The following is a 17,115-nucleotide window of genomic DNA, read 5'->3' as shown; positions in this document are numbered from 1 at the left end:
CTCTTCATCTTCCTGTGTTCAGCTCAAGAGTCCCATCACCATTCAGGGCCAGCTCCTCCTGTCCCTAGATCTTCTGTTGGGCCCCGGAAGGTACTTGGAGGAAAATCACCCAACTAGACCCCCTCCTCTGACTTCCTGCCGTGCTGGTCTCGCAGCCCTGCTGACCACATCCTCTCTCACCTTATTTATGTACTTCCTCATTAGACACATCACCCAAGACTTCTCAGACCCCAAAACCTCTTACTGACCCCCATTTGGGTCTTCTGCCTTACCCTCTCCTCTCATGACAGGGTTTCTGTTCTTATCTTCTGCCCCAAACTGCTCTTAGAACCATGTCTCTCTGCCTGGAAGCAGTCAGTCCTGTCTTTTTCTGGATCTCCATCACCCCATTTTCCCATAGGTGATGGTATTCACAACAATGCTATCAGGCCGGTGGTGGCCAAGCACCTGGGGAAACTTGGGGCTGGGGTCCCGAAGCCCTTCTCGGGGATCCCAGCTCTGTGCTCTCTATGCCTTTACTTACACTGGGGCAGATGGCCGGCAGGTGTCTTTGGCTGAAGGAGACAGGTTCCTACTGCTTCGAAAGACCAACTCAGACTGGTGGTTAGCAAGGCGCCTGGGAGCACCATCCACCTCTCGCCCCATCTTTGTCCCAGCTGCCTACATGATAGAGGAATCTAGCCCTTCCCACAGCCCAACGACCATCACCCCCGGCCAATCTCTCTGGACTCCTGGTGAGTAGGTCCTCCCCCATCGCCTTCCTACCTCCCTGGCTTCTGGGAATTATTGGAAAGATCTCCTTCCCCCAAGCTTCTGCTGACCCTCGACTCCTACTCCTTCTCCCCTCCGTGGTGTCCCCATTGCCCCTCCTTCCTAGTCTCAAGCCTCCTAGATCTCATGTAATTTTCCACTTGCTCTTTTCCTGTGAGCCCTCAGGATGGGGGACCTAGCCAAGAACCCTGGGGGGACCCTGCCTCCAACTCTTTCCATTTCTCTGTTTCCAGGGCCAAAGTTATTTCCTGGCTCCCTGGAGGAGATGAACCTGTGTCAGGAACCCCCAGGCAGAGCCCAGGCTACATCGGAGCAGCCTCCTCCCCTTCCCCCTAAAATGTGTAGAAGTGTCAGTGTTACCAACTTGAGGCCCAGCCTCCTGAAGCCCTTCCGGGAAGGACCAAGTGGAAGATCCCTTTCTCAGGAAAACTTGCTGACAGAGACTGATGCCAACATGGTGAGTCATAGCACCTCTTTGGAGCAATTGTCACTGCTGGGCTCAGTTCTAAGCACATTGGCAAACAGGACAGACAGAATTTCTGCCCTCCAGGGATTCCCATGGGGATGATGAACACATAAATAAGAAAGCCTTTGAAACTAATAAGTGCTGCTGCTGCTGCTAAGTCGCTTCAGTCGTGTCCGACTCTGTGTGACCCCAGAGACAGCAGCCCATCAGGCTCCCCTGTCCCTGGGATTCTCCAGGCAAGAACACTGGAGTGGGTTGCCATTTCCTTCTCCAATGCATGAAAGTGAAAAGTGAAAGTGAAGTCACTCAGTCGTGTCCGACTCCTAGCGACCCCATGGACTGCAGCCTAGCAGGCTCCTCCGTCCATGGGATTTTCCAGGCAAGAGTACTGGAGTGGGGTGCCATTGCTACCAAGAAGCTAAATGTGGTGAAGGATGACTGGTCTAGGGAGGCATCTCTGAGGAAATAACAGAGTTGAATCTGAATAAGGAGAAAGAAACAGCCCTGAAATAAATGAGACGAGAGATGGAATTCTAGCTCTGGGACAGCAAGTAGCAAAGATCCTGAGGGTATGTGGAAACTACAAAATGATAGAGGGACTGAAACGCCTGCTCAGCTTTGCTCTCCTTGTCTCAGCTTCCTGACTCCTGGCCCAGTGCAGGGTTTTGTGTTTTTTTGTTTTTTTTTTTTTTTTGCTGTGTTCTGTCATGCTAGCTCAGGTTACTAGCAAGTTTCCTCTAGAGATGTAACTTCTTTTCTCGAGAGATGTAACTCCTTTGATCTTCCTGAAGATTTGGCTCTTCACCTCTCTCTTACTTACTAGTGGGTGAAAAATGGCCCCTCCTCTCTCATACTTTGCTAGCTAGCAGGGCTCTCTGACCCCTCTCCATCTCCTTTTACTCTGGAGGATATGAGGGTGGGACGCTGCCCCTCCCTCCACACTCGAGAAAAGCCTGTTCCCCTTTCCTGAGGTCCTCCGGTGGGGGTGGGGTGGGGGAGGAGGGAAGTTGGCAACAGGAAGTGAGGAGAAAAGCAAAGAGTGTGAGGGAGGGAGTCAAAAAAAAAAAAACGCAAGAAAAAAAAAAACAACCACTGGGGACTAGGGTTTCCTCCTCAGTACCTGGGTCAACCCAGACAGGAGCTGGTGGTGAGAATATGGTGGTGGAGAGAGGAGGGGGTGGTTAGAGAGGAGATTGGGGAGGGGCCCAGCAGAATAACGACCTTTCTTCCCCGTTTCCTTGCAGGCAAGACCCCAGACCCTCATGTCAAAGGCCCCTGTGTACTGCAACCTGGTGGACCTTCGCCGCTGTCCCCGGTCCCCGCCCTCAAGCCCCTCGTGCCCCCCACTGCAGAGGCTGGATGCCTGGGAGCAGCACTTGGACCCCAACTCTGGACGCTGCTTCTACATAAATTCACTGACTGGCTGTAAATCCTGGAAGCCCCCACGCCACACTCGAACCCGAGAGACGGTGAGACCTCCCCTCCTGCTTGTCCCTTGTCCCTTGAGTCTCCTCCTTTCCCCTCCTGATCCCCAAAGTAGCATGTTTTCTCACTGGGACTCTAGGAAGATCAGAAGAATCAAAAAATTGTGAGAAGGGCTTTGAGAGCCAACAGAGGTGGCGTCTCGATGGGTGCAGTTTTACCTTTCCCTCCCTCCAGAACCCCGGCTCTATGGAGGGGACACAGACGTTGAATAGGGACAATGGTATCCTGCAGCCTCAGGCAAAGGACGAAGAATCTGGTCCCAAGACATCAGAGCTTTTCGACTCCCAGGTGAGATCCCTTCCTCCTCCTGATCACATTCGGAAAAGCCATCTTTTTCGACTTTCTCTTTTACTTGAGATATTCTCTTTACTGGAGACATTACCCCAGCAACCCCCTGCCTCACACCCACATCCGCATCCCTCTTCCCCCTACAGCCAGGGACTCTTAAGTTAAAGGTTTCCCCACCTGTTTCTCCAATCCCCTCCCTCAGGGTTCACCCTACCTCTGTAGACGCACCTCCCAGCTGGACCCTGGCAAGCCTTCATCTTTGCAGTGCCCTCGGCCTCTGCCGACGGTCCTAGATGACCCTCACGTAAGTCTCTGTTTTCCTTGTGAACGCCAAGGTCCTCCCTGCCCCAGCCCCCAGTTCTTGCTCCTGCAGAAAGGCCTTCCTCTTTCTGAGTGATCTCTGGGTACTCTCTCACCGAGCACCCATCCGGTCAAACCTTAAAGGATCTCACTCCTGGGAGATCCCCTGGGGGAGAGCCATGGTGACTGTGGGGGCGCTGGGTGACTTATTGAGGCCCTTCCTGCCACTTCCCAGGAGGTGGAAAAGTCGGGCCTGCTCAATATGACCAAGATCGCCCAGGGCGGGCGCAAGCTCCGGTGAGAACTGGGAACACAGCCCGGGCTGCGGCTGGAGGGTTCGCGGGTAGCGCGGAGGGTTGGGAGAGGCCCTCCTCTATGTGACTCTCAATGACCTTTGCTCTATTACCACCGCCCCTGCAGGAAGAACTGGGGCCCCTCTTGGGTGGTATTAGCGGGTAACAGCCTGGTGTTCTACCGAGAACCGCCGCCGACCGCCCCCTCCACTGCCTGGGTGAGTGTGAGGGAGGGGCGCAGAGGGGGAGCTGGAGGGGTTCCGGCACCCTTTCTACTCACCGTAGGCCAGCTGCGGGGGCGGAGGTGGGGCGGGCGAGGTCACCAGTCTTCGCAGGCCTCCGGGTGAGAGGGAGGCAGTGAGGGGAGCAGCGCCCTGGCCTCAGTTTCCCCCCTCGTTGCCAGGGACCAGCGGGTAGCCGGCCCGAGAGCAGCGTGGACCTGAGGGGGGCGGCCCTGGCCCACGGCCGCCACCTGTCCAGTCGCCGCCACGTCCTGCACGTGAGTGCCCGCCCTCTCATTTCCCCCGTCCCCCCAGCCCAATGCGCACCAGCCCCGAGGGCTCGCCCCTAATTTCCCACTCGGGGGTCTCCCGCTCGGCCTCCCTGCTTTTCTTGCTCCTTCCCGCTGACCCCCTCCTGCTTTTCCCCGCGGGCCCCTCAGATCCGCACGGTCCCGGGCCACGAGTTCCTGCTGCAGTCTGACCAGGAGGCTGAGCTGCGAGCCTGGCACAGCGCGCTGCGGGCGGTCATCGAACGCCTGGTGAGAGGGGTGGGAGTGGGCGGGCAGAAGGAGTGGAGGAGGAACTGTAGGATGCAGGGGTCATGGATGAGGGACACAGTGGCCTCCTGGTGGAGGGTAGGCCTGGGAGGTAGGGGACCCCAGCAGGCGGGTCGGCGGTGCAGATGTCTCTCTCTCCTGGTTCTCTTCCCAACTCTGATTCGGCCCATCTTGCGGTGCGGCTTCCCTGGTGGCACAGACGGTAAAGAATCTGCCTGCAATGCAGGAGATCCGGGTTCGATCCCTCGGTAGGGAAGATCCCCTGGAGGAGGGCATGGCAACCCACTCCAGTATTCTTGCCTGGAGAATCCCAAGGACAGAGGAGCCTGGCGGGTTACAGTCCATGGGGTCGCAAAGAGTCGGACACAACTGAGCGACTAACACTGCGGTGCGGATCTAGGATCGAGAGAACCCCCTGGAGGGGCGTCTGTCAGGCTCGGGACCTGCGGAACTGGAAGAGCTGAGCCCCGGGGAGGACGAGGAAGAGGAGTCGGAACCAGTGTCCAAGTCTCTGCTGCGGATCGGCGGCCGCCGGAGCTCCAGTAAGGGGCGGGCCTGGGGGCTTTTGCCCCGCTCCTCCGAGCCGCCGCCGCCGCCGCCGCCCTCACGCTGCACTTGCTGCCGCAGGTCGATGTCCCGAAACAGCGGAGCAGAACCGCGTACGGAATAAACTAAAGCGGCTAATCGCCAAGAGACCGCCCTTGCAAACCCTGCAGGAGCGGGGTCTGCTCCGAGGTGAGGGGGGCTGGACCGCCTGGTACCCTTCTCCTTCGTTCGTGCCTACTTGAGTGTTTCTGCAAGCACTTTTATTTACATTCCGGATCTGGGCATCAGCTTGTCCTGGATGAGAAAACTTCAGCGAGGCTCAGGGTAGAGCTTCCCAGAACTAGATCAGCGGTCTTCTGAGACCAATACTTCCCCTCGGCTTGCTCCCTACAGCTGATTGTTGCGGGGAGGGGGTGTACCTCCTTGCTCAGGCAGGCAGGAGAGCCAGCCCAACTTTGGGGTGGAGACCTGTGCTGAAAAGAGCCTCCATGGATGACACCGTCACTGGCTTCCCACCTCATTCTGTGTCTCCCCAGACCAGGTGTTCGGCTGCCAGTTGGAGTCACTGTGCCAGCGGGAGGGGGACACCGTACCCAGCTTTGTGCGGCTCTGCGTTGCTGCTGTGGACAAGAGAGGTCACTTTCCCAGAGTCTCCCCTTCTAACCGGCCAAAGCCCCACCTCCCCCACCCAAGTGTGCCCTTTGTCTCTCCACCCTCACCAGCACAGATTTGAGATCAAGAATCTTTATCTGCTCCCTGCCTCATCTCCCAGGTCTGGATGTGGATGGCATTTACCGGGTGAGCGGGAACTTGGCAGTGGTCCAGAAGCTTCGCTTCTTGGTGGACAGAGGTGAGAAGGCTGTGGGCAGGTGGTGGTACTAAGAACTTCATGTCTCAGAACCCAAAGGTCCGAGTGAGGGAGCTGGCAGAACCGGGGAGGTCTTCTGGCTGGAGCTACATGTCTTAGCTCTTGATTTCTTTTACTTGTTGCAGAGCGGGCCATCACTTCCGATGGGAGGTACATGTTTCCGGAACAGCCAGGACAAGGTACTTCCATGGAAGGCCCCTCCAACCTTTAAAAGTCTTCCATACCATCCCTGCTCCCTGTGGGCTCCCTCATGTCCTGCTCCTGGGGTGGGGGGTTGTTCTCATCCCCATCTCTGCCCCACTGTGGACCCCACTAGGTCCTCCATGGTCTGCCTTCACTGGATCTTTCCCTAAACTCCTGATCTCTCAGTCTCTGGGTCCCTCTAACTCTTCATGAGCCCTGAGCCCCTCTGTACCTCCTTCTCCTTCCAGAAGGCCGATTAGATTTGGACAGTGCTGAATGGGATGACATTCATGTGATCACAGGAGCCCTGAAACTTTTTCTTAGGGAGCTACCCCAGCCTCTGGTGCCCTCACTACTGCTGCCCGATTTTCGTGCTGCCGTTGGTAAAGGATGGGAGCTTTGGGCAAGAGGCTTGATACGGGGTGGAGGGCAGGGGGGAAGCATGAGTGATGAAAGAGTAGAGTAGAGGTTCCCTTCCACTCCTCGGTCCTAGCCTGAATACAGAGATGGAAATTAATTTTCAATTAATGTGCCCACTCCAGTTGTGTGTGTGTGTGTGTGTGTGTGTGTGTGTGACTGTTTAGAGGGCTGAGTTAAAAAGAATTCTAAGATTGTAGTTGGACTCAGTGAGAAAGAAAGCTGTGATCGATTAATGATGTCTTCCCCAAGCACCAGAAAGGATACTGAGGTTACCCACTCTGCCCTAACACCTTTCCTAACCTCACTCCCATGCCCTTCCTGTCACTTTTTCTCTCTAGCCCTCACTGAATCAGAACAGTGCCTCTCTCAAATACAAGAATTAATAAGCTCAATGCCAAAGCCCAACCATGACACTCTGCGGTACCTCCTGGAGCATTTATGCAGGTCAGGAAGACTGAATATCTTTGTTCAGGTCAGGGGAGGGTGGGGTGGGGCCTGCAGCCGGGACTCTGTGTTCAGATAGGGAGAAGGTAGGGAAACACCGAAGGTTAGTGGGTCATTGAGAAAATAGGCACTCTGTGCAGAGGATATATTATCAGGGTCAAAACCTTTTTTGCTCAGTCAGCATCAAATGAGGAACTAGGTAACAAGACAAGTCCAGGGATGCTGTGAGAGAAATAAGGGGAAAAGAAGGAAAACTTCCTTCTGCCTTTGTCTTTCACTGGGACAGTGGGGATGACTTATTTGGCAGAGCTGGGCAGTGACCTCTGAGAGAGGATAGGCATTTGAATGAAAACCTCCCAAATGTTGAGCAGAGAGGACTCTAGGGGCAGTCTCTGAAGTCAGGAAGAGGCGGGTATATCCTAGGTTGTGTCATGAAGGTTGAATCCTGAAGGTTTCTCCAGTGGTCTCAGCTCTGTCCCCCTGGTGGCTCTTTCCTTGGTTTTCTTCAGCTACCACATGGAAGGGCCCCAAAGTGGATTCGTCCTCAAACCTTTGATGGGTTAGATTTATTTGAAGTGGCAAAGCTGCTATACTATGGCCCTGTCTCTTGGCCTTTACCCACAGGGTGATAGCACACTCAGACAAGAACCGCATGACCCCCCACAACCTGGGAATTGTGTTTGGACCAACCCTATTTCGGCCGGAGCAGGAGACATCAGATCCAGTGGCCCATGTCCTCTACCCTGGGCAGGTCGTCCAGCTGATGCTCACCAACTTCACCAGAGTCTTTCCCTGACTGGGGCAAAGAAGAGAAAACGTATTTCCAGTGATCTCTGTTGGGTAGCCTTTGGTGGGGGCGAGGGTGGGGGGTGTTCTGTTTTGAGGACATCCCTTTAAATTCTGTGTCTCCCAGATGGCTGTCTCCACCTTTGTGAGTCTGAGCTGAGGGCCTGGGATAGGATGAGGAAACTTCTCTAAAGAGGAAGGTGGCTGGACTAGCCCCTGCTTCTCTAGTTCCTGGCCATTACCCCTCCCCCAAGATACTCACATTATAAAGCAGGGCTCTTTCTGATGCAGTTCCTTTATTATCAGGAAACAGTGTCATTATCAAATTCCTCCCCAAATATATTTAGACTGTGTACAGCCCCAGCCCACCCCTCCCATCCCTGGGGCATCCCAGGGGGCTATGGCTCCTCCTCCGGACTCCCTGGTGGGGATGGAAACCCCTCAGGAAATGTGGATCTGTGGTCCCCCTCTCCTTAAGCACTAGAATTGAGGAACTGTGTCTCCCCAGGCAGGGATCCCAGTAACACACTCATGTTGCCCACAGCCATGTTAGGGGTCCCAGAGGGAGGTGGGGTGTGTTCAGAGCTGTCCCTCTGATCATGAGAAGCGGGAGGACTCAGCCCCTGGGCCTCATCCAGAATAGCCACAAAGTCCAGCTGCGTGTTGTCGAGATCAAGAGAGTCCAGAGGGTTACACACCTGCCCTTCAGGAGGAGGGTACAAGGCGGGGCCCCCTCCCAGCCTGCCCACCTCAGGATGGCCACAGCTGGGGTTGGTGCCCCCTGCCTTGAGGGGCCCGTAGCAAGCTGGTAGTGGGGGTAGAAGTCGGGGTGGTGCTGCTGCCCTATGGGAAGCTTTGTTGGCCCCTACTGCAAAATTTTCATGGCATGAAGGGGTAGGATAGGAGCCCGGCTTGTGATTGGGCATATTAGGTGCAAAGCCAGGTCCATATGTGGCCACTGGGGCCTTGGCAGGGCTTGGGCTGACCTGGGAACCCCCCAGAAACTTGGAACTCTGATAGAGAGGTTCTTGGATGGGGGGGTCTCCCCTGCCCCCGCCCTCCCACAGCAGCTCCTGTTGAGACTGAACATAATTACACACAAGCTGCGCCTTGAGGTGTCCTGTAGAATGAGTGGGGGACTCGAAATCCAGGCCGGGCCTGGCTTCTGAAGGCAGATAATCAGGAGGTGGCTGGGTATAGGAACCTGACTGGGGATACTGGGGAGGGGGAGGCTGTGGGTAGTGGGAGAACAGAGGCTGTGAGCGGGGAGGCCCCTCATTGGGGTGGGCATTGAGGCAGGGTGCCAGTCCTGTGGTGTCAGAACCCACGGGGCACCCCTGTTCTGGCTTCACTTGCACTTGTCCATAATGTTCAAGACGAGGACACTGGCTGTAGGCTCCAGCTGGAGCCTTGGGGCCTGAGTAGAGCCCAGAGTGGGAAGGGAACTCACTCCATGTTTCTGGGGTTGGTTCAGAATAGGGAACCTGCTGGGGACAGGGGTTGGGGCCATAGTTGGTGGGTGGACCAGGCCCAAGAGGCAGGGAGCCGGGCCCTCTAGCTCCATAAGGCTCAGCTGCTGCTGCCTCAGGCCCTCCATATCCCAGAGTATCAGCAGGTGGGAAGTCCATATAGGGGTTCAGACCACTGCCCATCATGGAGGTCCCAACCTCTGGCTCCTCGCGTAGCCCTCTGGTATCCATGGAGACATTCTCAGTGATGCTGGGGGGCTGTGGTGAGTAGACAGAGGTTGGGAGTTGGGGATCGAAGTTCTGTCCTCCTCCTACCACTGTGGGGGGGTTGTGGACACAGCCCAAACTCTTGAACCGCTGGACTCTGGCTGGGGCAGGGCGGTCAACAGACCGGGCTGGGTCACTGGCCCTCCGGGTGACCCCTACATTGGGGTTGTATCCTGGATACTCAGCTCGGCTTCTCCAGGGAGGTGCAGGAAGAGCCCCCGTCCGATCCAGGCTGGGTGCTGCAGTGGGTGGGGTACCACCTCCCCTGGCTGAAGCATATCTGGCCCGGAGCAGGTAGTGCTGGGCAGGCGTGAGGCCAGGCAGAGAGGATGCCCCGTTCTCTGGTGGGGAACCAGGGGGGAAAGGGGAAGCAAGGGAGGAGCGGCGGCTGACAGTATAGGCTGAACTGACACTGCTGGAGCTGCTGCTGCGGCGGTCAAGAGATACTGGGGCGCCCACACGGCGAGAGCCAGGAGTGCCTGCAAGAAAAGACAGGCTGGCCAGGGAGCCCTCTGAATTTCACCCTGCCTCCCCCAAAGGGAAGCCTTGTCCTAGAATTCCAGGGAAGGCTCCTTAACTCTAGCCACTCAGTTCTCTCCCCTCCTTCTCTCATTCCCTTTCTGCTTCTCAGTCACCAGAGATTCAGGGTCGCTGTGAACAGTCCTACAGATTGTACACTGCACAAAGAGGATAGCATTCAGAAGAACAATTTTCTGATAGATGGAAGAAAAGTATCTTGAGGAAAGGGGACCTTTTTCTAATTGTACAGCAGCCCTGAAAGGTGAAGTCTTCTTCCAGTCTCGGAGAAGGGCCAGATCTCAGCCCTGCAACCACACCCCACACCCATCACTCACCGGTGTGGGTCAAGCTGGGCAGTTTGAGGCCCCGGGGCCCCATCGGCCGGAACTGATGTAGCTGGTCCAGCCTGAGGTTCTCAAGGCGGCGAAGAGTAGACAGCCCAGTTCCCGCAAGGCAAGGCCCCTCGTCCAAGCTGGACAGGTCCTCTGTGCTGCCCCCTGCATTTCCAGTCATTTCCACACCGCTGTCTGTATTGGCCGCGCTGCCTGCTGGGGAGTGGTCACTGCTGCAGGACGACTGGGCCCCAGGACTCGGCTGTGGCTTCTGTGGGGAAGAGGAGGGCTGAAGGAGGCGCCCGTCCTCCTTCCCCACAGCTCCTTGAACTTGGTGAGTGACTAGAGCCTGTGTCCCAGTGACTGCTTACAGGTGTAGAGAGGGCTGATCAAGTGAAAGACACAGGTGAACTAGGGGAAAGTTGCTGATGAAAAGAACCTAGACTACCTCAAGTCCAATTTGTGCTCTATGACCTTGGACAATTTCTCTAAGTTTCTTCATCTGAAAATGACAAGAGTAAGTTCCCTTCTCATGAAGTTGTTTTGAGGCATACCTGAAATTATACTGGTAGAAGAAAATAATACACTGATTTCTATATGAGCTTGTTGGACCCAGGCACTAATGAATTACAGTAAAATCCCTAGATTTGAGGTAGCCTAAGGAGCAACACTCGGATAAGGGACTGGGGACCAGCCACAGAAGAGAGATGAGCATAGAAGGAGATGGACCACTTGGAAGGGGCTAGAAAGATGTCGGCAGGGCAGGCAGGGGTATGGAGGCAGGGCGTTGCCTCACCATGGCACCCTCCGGCACAGTCAGTCTGCTCTCCTCCCTAATGGGGCCTCCGTCCCGCTCCCTCTTGGGTTCCACTGAGGAAAGAGCCGGTGCCCGGGGCAGGGGGCCGTCTCCTCGGTGCCGCTTGGTCACGTGGGCATCAGGACCGTGTACTGTCTTGACATGTTTCCTGAGCGAGCTGGGATCTGTGTAGCGTTTGGTGCAGCCAGGGAGCTTACACACATAGGGCTTCTGTTGAGTGGGGAGTGAAGACAGCAGGCAAAAGAATCAAATCAGGACAATGCAGAAGAAATGGGAAAAAGTGGTAGCGTTAAGTGAAGACAAGGGAACTCAGGGAGGAAGGCATGGCACCCATGGAAGGAAGGAGAGTAGGGCCCTTGGAGTAAAGGATGAAAAGATCAAGGGGAAGATTAGGAAAATAGATAGGCCTGGGAAAGGGGAGGGGATGAACCCAGGGCTGTAAGGCCTCATAGATTCAGGGATTGAAGGTACCCTAGTTAGAATGGGTCTATTTTAGCTTAGCCCTTTGACTGGTTAGAGGTGGGGGAGGGATAGTAAGTGGAAATTCTTGGTTTCAGAAAGACCTTCTCCAGGTGAATTATACGGGTGGAGGGGAACTCACCTCTGTGAAGTGGGTGCTGGGCTAAGGGATTTCTTATGGGGGAAGCTCCCCAGTAGGTGGCTTCTTTAAGTGGGGAGGAGGGTCTCTTGAGTGGGGCATTCACCTCATTGGAATGGGTCCGATTCTGGTGCTTGGCTCGGTCACTGGCATTGCTGAAGGCTTTACTGCAGCCCTCATGCTCACACATGTATGGCTTCTCACCAGTGTGTGACCGCAGGTGCGTCTTCAGATTTTCCAGGCGTGAGTATGACTTCCGGCACCCCTCAAACTAGGGGATATGGGGTCAAAGGATGGCTCTCAGACAGAAGGATATGGAGATTAGCGGAACCCTGAATCTCAAAAGGGACATACATCAGAGAATATAACTCAAGTGTGGGACTTCCCTGGTGGTCCAGTGACTAAGACTCTGTGCTTCTGATGCAGGGAACTTGAGTTCAATCCCTGGTTAGGGAACTAAGATCCCACATGCTATGCAGTGCAGGGGAGGGGGGTGGAGATGGGAGAGTGCTGGGACTATAGAATTCCCAAAATTCAGGGACAAGGGTAGGCAAGAGCTGAGGGGACAGAAGTAGCTGGAGGCACTCTGCCTGCAGGGATGTGGAGATGAGGCAGCAAGCACTCTGGATCAAGTCATAGCACATCTCCCTGCCTGGGGAGCCCAGACTGTGTTAAGATGGGGTCATCCTGGGAGTGGGTGTCCTCAGTCCAGGGCTTCTCCATTAAGCCAAGTTGCGAGCACAGTGCCTAGGTCCACTGTACTGTCGGGTGCCCACAAAAGTGTTTTAATTTCTTTTAAAAAAACAAGGGGGAAAAAAATTAGCTTTTAGGTCCAAGAAAGTGTTCTAACATGTAACGTCAATATGTTCATCTTTATACCAATGCAGTCAATACAACACAATTTTTAAATGTTTGTTTGTGGAGGAAGGGACCTGTGATGGCAAAAGTCAGATTGGCCCCTGCCTTTGTGGGGAGCCTTGATTTAGGAAGGGCCCCTGAGCTTGGGGAGGGGGTGCCTCACCGTGCACTTATGTGGCTTCTCGCCCGTGTGTCTGCGCATGTGCACCACCAGCATGTACTGGGCTTTGAAGGGCCTCAGCTCCCTGGAGCAGCCCCCCCAATGGCACACGAACTCCTTCCGCTCTCCATGGATGTGCTCACTGTTGATGTGCTGAGGGAGAAGATGCAGAGGCTCTCCGAGGTTCCCTATGCCCCTGAGATCCAGAACAGACCTTCTCTTGACCTCCCCACCCCATCATATCCCTCCATGACTTCTTGTCATGGGGAAAGAAAAGCCAGGAAGAAGATCAGAGCCCACATCTCCGTTCCTCCACGTTTCTAAACAAAGCTACAGCTCCTCTTGAGTTTCTGCCTACCCACTGGGTATTCCATCTTTGACCCCCTGCCCTTAGCCTGACTCCACCATGTCCCACCCAGAATGTCCTACAGGCTCCAGCAAGCATTCCTGTTACCCCCCAGGGCTCACATGCACCAGCTGCTCCTGGGAGTCGAATTCCTGACTGCAGCCATCCCAGCGACAGTCAGTCTCATACACAGAGTCAGGCTCAGGCTTCTCTTCTCTCTCTAGGTCCTCCCGCCCATCCAGCATCCCCAGCAGTGGATCCTAGGGTAGAAGAGAAAACCCTAGGGTCACCTGGTGACAGCTTTTGTTTTGCTCAGGTTCCAGAGGTAAAGCTCCCCCTCCCCATTACCTGTGTGCTCGAGGAGTTGGGACTGGACATATCACCTTCCAAGGGCTCCTCCGGGCACTTGTTAACCAGCACACCTAGCTCAGACTTCAGCTTTCCCAAAGGAAGGTGAGGATGACGAAGGCAGAAGTGGGAGGAGGAAAAGGGACCCCAGCCAAGTCTTCCAGCCCTGAGTGTCCCACCCTAGCAGCTGCAACCCCTGAGTTTGACTTCCTCCTTAGACTGCACTGGTGAATGGGGTGAGCAAAAGGTGGGATCTCACTTGGAAGAGACTGACTGAACCTCAAGGAGTCAACCCCCGGCACCCATACTCCTTTATTTTTCTGGCACTGAAAACTTTTACGTCCTCTATTCTTCCTTTGCCTTTCCTCTAAAAAAAAAAAAAGCCCACCACCCATCTACCCTGAACTGAGGGAAATCAGGTGATTCTCACCTGGCACGTTGGGAGGGGTCCCCGGGACTGAGGATGCGGCATCATCCCACCCTGTGTGGGGTCATGGGGACCACAGGGCTGGACCCCAAAAGAAGGTGAGGTCCCTTTCTGGTGGTTCATCTGGGGTGAGAATCCCAGAGATGGGCTGTGGAGGAGGAGGAGAGGCAATTATGTAGGACTGTCGTCTCAGAAAGCCTCAGGAGTTCCTGGGCTCTTTGGAAGGTTTCTGGAAGACAGTATGGGAAACAGTGGAGGCAGCCCAGGGGAAGTATAGAGGAGGACTTCCACACTTTGAAACAATAAGGATTCAAAGAGGATCAGGTGGTTTGGAGGGCTTTGAGGCTTCTAATGGGGTTTGGCAGGGTCTTAGGGGCCTCTTAGCTCGAGGCTGTCTGCACCTCATGGTGCCGATGGAGAGGTGACCATAGGAACCCCCCGGAGATGCACAGCGTGAGTTGATGAAGGCCACGAGGGAGCTGGGCGAGGTGCGGATAACTGTCTGCAGGTCCAGGCTGGCGTCCGACAGAGGTGAGATGGAGAGTGCCCGCTTCTTGGTCAATTTGACTGCACTCCGGGGAGGAGGAAACAGTGGCGCTGGGGCAGGAAACAGGGGAGGTAGATACGGTAAAGGAGTAGGCCCCTTATGCATCCAACCCATGAGGACTGACTCTCAGCAAAAAGAAATAACACTAGACACTGCCCTGTTGACCTCATCTGTGACCTTCTGATCATGCTCTGACTCCTTAATCCCATCTCTAGGCATTTCCTTTTCCAAGGTAGATCCCCTGCCCTCCAACTTTCTTCCTCAGGACAAATCCCAAAGGGGCAGAAAGGCAAGACAGGTTGCCTGAGGCCTCACCCTCCGCACAGCTGTTGGCTTCTCTGGCTGGCCCATAACTGTGGGGGCCGGGCATGAGGGTGGCCTGATGACAGAAGGGCAGACCTGGCAATCCTAGGAAAGAGATAAAGCTGGAATAGGGCATGGGAATGAAGGACACATGCAGTCCATCTTGAAACCCCAAGTAAGGCCCAATCCCATATGGCATGGGACCGCAAATCTTTTTGTATATGGAAACTGGAATGGGATAGAAGAGGGACCCCTGGGGCTGGGTGAGAGATCTGCCAGTAGTCAAGGTCCAGGGACTGGTGTATGTACTGACCTTCTGTCCCCATGCCGGGGGCCCCCTGACTGGGGAGGGGCCGGAGACAACAGGGCTCGCCATAGCTACTGACTGGTGGTGGGGTCATCGAGTTGAACATGGTGTCTCAAGAGGAGTGTGTGTGGGTCACTGCAGGAGGGGATGGGAGACCTGCAGGTTACAAAGGAAGGACGGAAATATGGAAGGTCAGATAAGTCACTCAGGCCCAGAACCATGGGCAGATTACCTCCAAGACATCTGCCATGGAAAATCAAGTTGAAAGGAGCATCGCTCAGCTAGGGAAGATTACAGAGAGAAGTCCCATAGAGACAGAGGCAGTCTTGGAGATCTTTTTAGGAACTAGGGAGGAGCTCTGCCTGAATGGAGTGTGTGTGTGAGTGTTGGGGGAGTGTTGTGGACTAAAATTGTGACTAGGACCTTCAAGTGCTTTTTATACCATGGGTCCTGTTTCTTCTGACCATGGGGCCAGCCTTCAGGGATGGGATGGGGGAGCTCAGGAGGAGGAGTGACTGACCTCAAGCTCTGTGCTGGCTGATCAGCCTGAGCCCCTCTCCCTTTCCTTCATCTGTTGCTCGTGGACAGCCGGTCTACAACCTCTCCAGTGTCCAGCAGAGGGAGCCCTCGCCACAGCCCAGACAGGCTCACGGGGCCAGGAGGGAGCCTAGATGATCTGCCCTTTGCTCTGTAAGGCAGAAAACTCTGTGGAAGGGGAGCAAGTTTCTGAGGAGAGCCTCCCAGGTCTGCTGGTGCAAAGGATGGAAGCCGGTGTTACTCAGGGGTGGTTTCAATCTGGGCGCTGACCTAACTTTTTTGGTTTGTGTTGGAGCAACAGGAAAGGAACTGTGAGGAAAAGCTTTGGGAGAATAAACACACACATTCGTGGGCGCACTCACACACAAGTCATCATCCGTTAGAGAGGAGAGAGGTAGTGAGGAAGAAGAGGGTGCCGCTGTCCACTTTTCTCCTCAGGCTCCAGATTTTGCTCCACCCCGGGTTTTCCGGTCTCCCGGGAATGAGGGTGGGGTGGGGCGGGGTAGGGTGGAGAACGACCGGGAGCGGGCCGGCCGGCGCGGTGGGTGATCCCGGGATGCTGGGATTTAGGGTGAGGGCGGGGTAAGATGGGGAGCGGAACCCGGACCCCAAGACCCAGCCGATCCCCGCAGCCTGGGCTGTACTCTTCCTAACTCCTTTACTAGCGGAGATCCGGGTCCTGCAACCAAGACCTCCCAACTCGACCTTGGCATTACGTTGGTGGGGGGGGCGGGGGCACAGCTGGCTGGCAGCTGGATGGGGGGACACTTCTCCCGCCTCCTTCCTCTATGACTCATCTAAGGAGGCGGGGGCTAGCAAACGACCCCCCAAATCTAAAGAGACTCCCCCAAACATGCCTACCCAGTCATCTTTCAGCCCCAATGTCCAGCCACAAGAGAACCGAGATGGAAATGGGGCGCTATGACCACGCGTGCCACAGCCCACCAACGTCTCCCCTTCACACTGGTGAAAGGAATATTTCGCTTTTTCCAGCTACAGAAAATGAAGGTTTTCTGGGGGTGTGGATAAGAGCGCAGGATGGCGCAGAAAGCTCTAGGGTTCCCTTGCTGGAGCCCTAAATCATCTGTGTCTCCCAGTTTTCCAGAGTCCCCCCTTGCACCCCCGCTCCCCAACTCCCAGGAGTCGGCCCCGCCCCCTTCTCCCGGTCCCGCCTTCCCCGCCCCCGTGCCTCCTCGGCCCACCCAAGTCGCCGCCGCAGGCTCTGGCTGCAGACGGCTCCGCTTCCCCCGCCCGCCCCGGGAGCCTAGTCGAACGAGCCGCGGCGGAGTGGAGGGGGCGGGGGGGTTGGATTGAGAGGCGGGACACATTCTTCCCTCCTCCCCTCAGTGTATCCAGAGAGCTGGCATTGGCGCCCGTGGCGGGGCGGGGGGTTGGGGGGGGGGTACTGTTAGAGAATAGGAGTCCCCTTGGTGGGTGGAAAAGAAGAATCCAGAAACTATACGGAGAGAAAGTGACTAGGGTAAATAAAATAAGGTGTGTCTGGGGAGGGGAGGGGCCAGGACACCTTAGGTTCCCGGGTATCCCCGCTGGCTTCCTAAGGGTTAACCCCTCCAGACCCCCGGGAACCCCCTAGTGACGTCAAGGGCGGGGTCTATACTCCCTGGTAGGGAATGCCTGGAAGATAATGGGGG

General features: G+C 55.6%; 2 protein-coding genes across 2 annotated transcripts; one reads left to right on the top strand and one right to left on the bottom strand.

Moving 5' to 3' along the window:
* The first annotated feature begins 278 nt into the window (after nucleotides 1–278).
* Nucleotides 279–7,747, top strand: ARHGAP9 (Rho GTPase activating protein 9). The gene is made up of 17 exons (XM_055578441.1): nucleotides 279–734; nucleotides 1,005–1,228; nucleotides 2,482–2,706; nucleotides 2,897–3,010; nucleotides 3,213–3,314; nucleotides 3,546–3,607; nucleotides 3,731–3,821; nucleotides 4,007–4,102; nucleotides 4,265–4,363; nucleotides 4,782–4,923; nucleotides 5,009–5,116; nucleotides 5,464–5,562; nucleotides 5,700–5,777; nucleotides 5,921–5,974; nucleotides 6,227–6,361; nucleotides 6,737–6,842; nucleotides 7,467–7,747. The coding sequence occupies exons 1-17, from the start codon at nucleotides 404–406 to the stop codon at nucleotides 7,636–7,638; spliced, it is 2,238 nt and encodes a 745-aa protein (XP_055434416.1). The 5' UTR covers nucleotides 279–403; the 3' UTR covers nucleotides 7,639–7,747.
* A 158-nt stretch (nucleotides 7,748–7,905) lies between these two features.
* GLI1 (GLI family zinc finger 1) lies at nucleotides 7,906–15,052 on the bottom strand. The gene is made up of 11 exons (XM_055578455.1): nucleotides 14,933–15,052; nucleotides 14,632–14,724; nucleotides 14,171–14,366; nucleotides 13,773–13,917; nucleotides 13,343–13,432; nucleotides 13,117–13,254; nucleotides 12,652–12,801; nucleotides 11,737–11,901; nucleotides 11,012–11,242; nucleotides 10,219–10,486; nucleotides 7,906–9,843 (listed from the first exon to the last, which is right to left on the bottom strand). The coding sequence occupies exons 1-11, from the start codon at nucleotides 15,030–15,032 to the stop codon at nucleotides 8,102–8,104; spliced, it is 3,318 nt and encodes a 1,105-aa protein (XP_055434430.1). The 5' UTR covers nucleotides 15,033–15,052; the 3' UTR covers nucleotides 7,906–8,101.
* Nucleotides 15,053–17,115: the final 2,063 nt, after the last annotated feature.

This window comes from Bubalus kerabau, chromosome 1 (assembly GCF_029407905.1).
Source record: "Bubalus kerabau isolate K-KA32 ecotype Philippines breed swamp buffalo chromosome 1, PCC_UOA_SB_1v2, whole genome shotgun sequence".
Lineage (NCBI taxonomy): Eukaryota > Metazoa > Chordata > Mammalia > Artiodactyla > Bovidae > Bubalus > Bubalus kerabau.
This window is presented reverse-complemented; position numbering and strand designations above follow the sequence as displayed.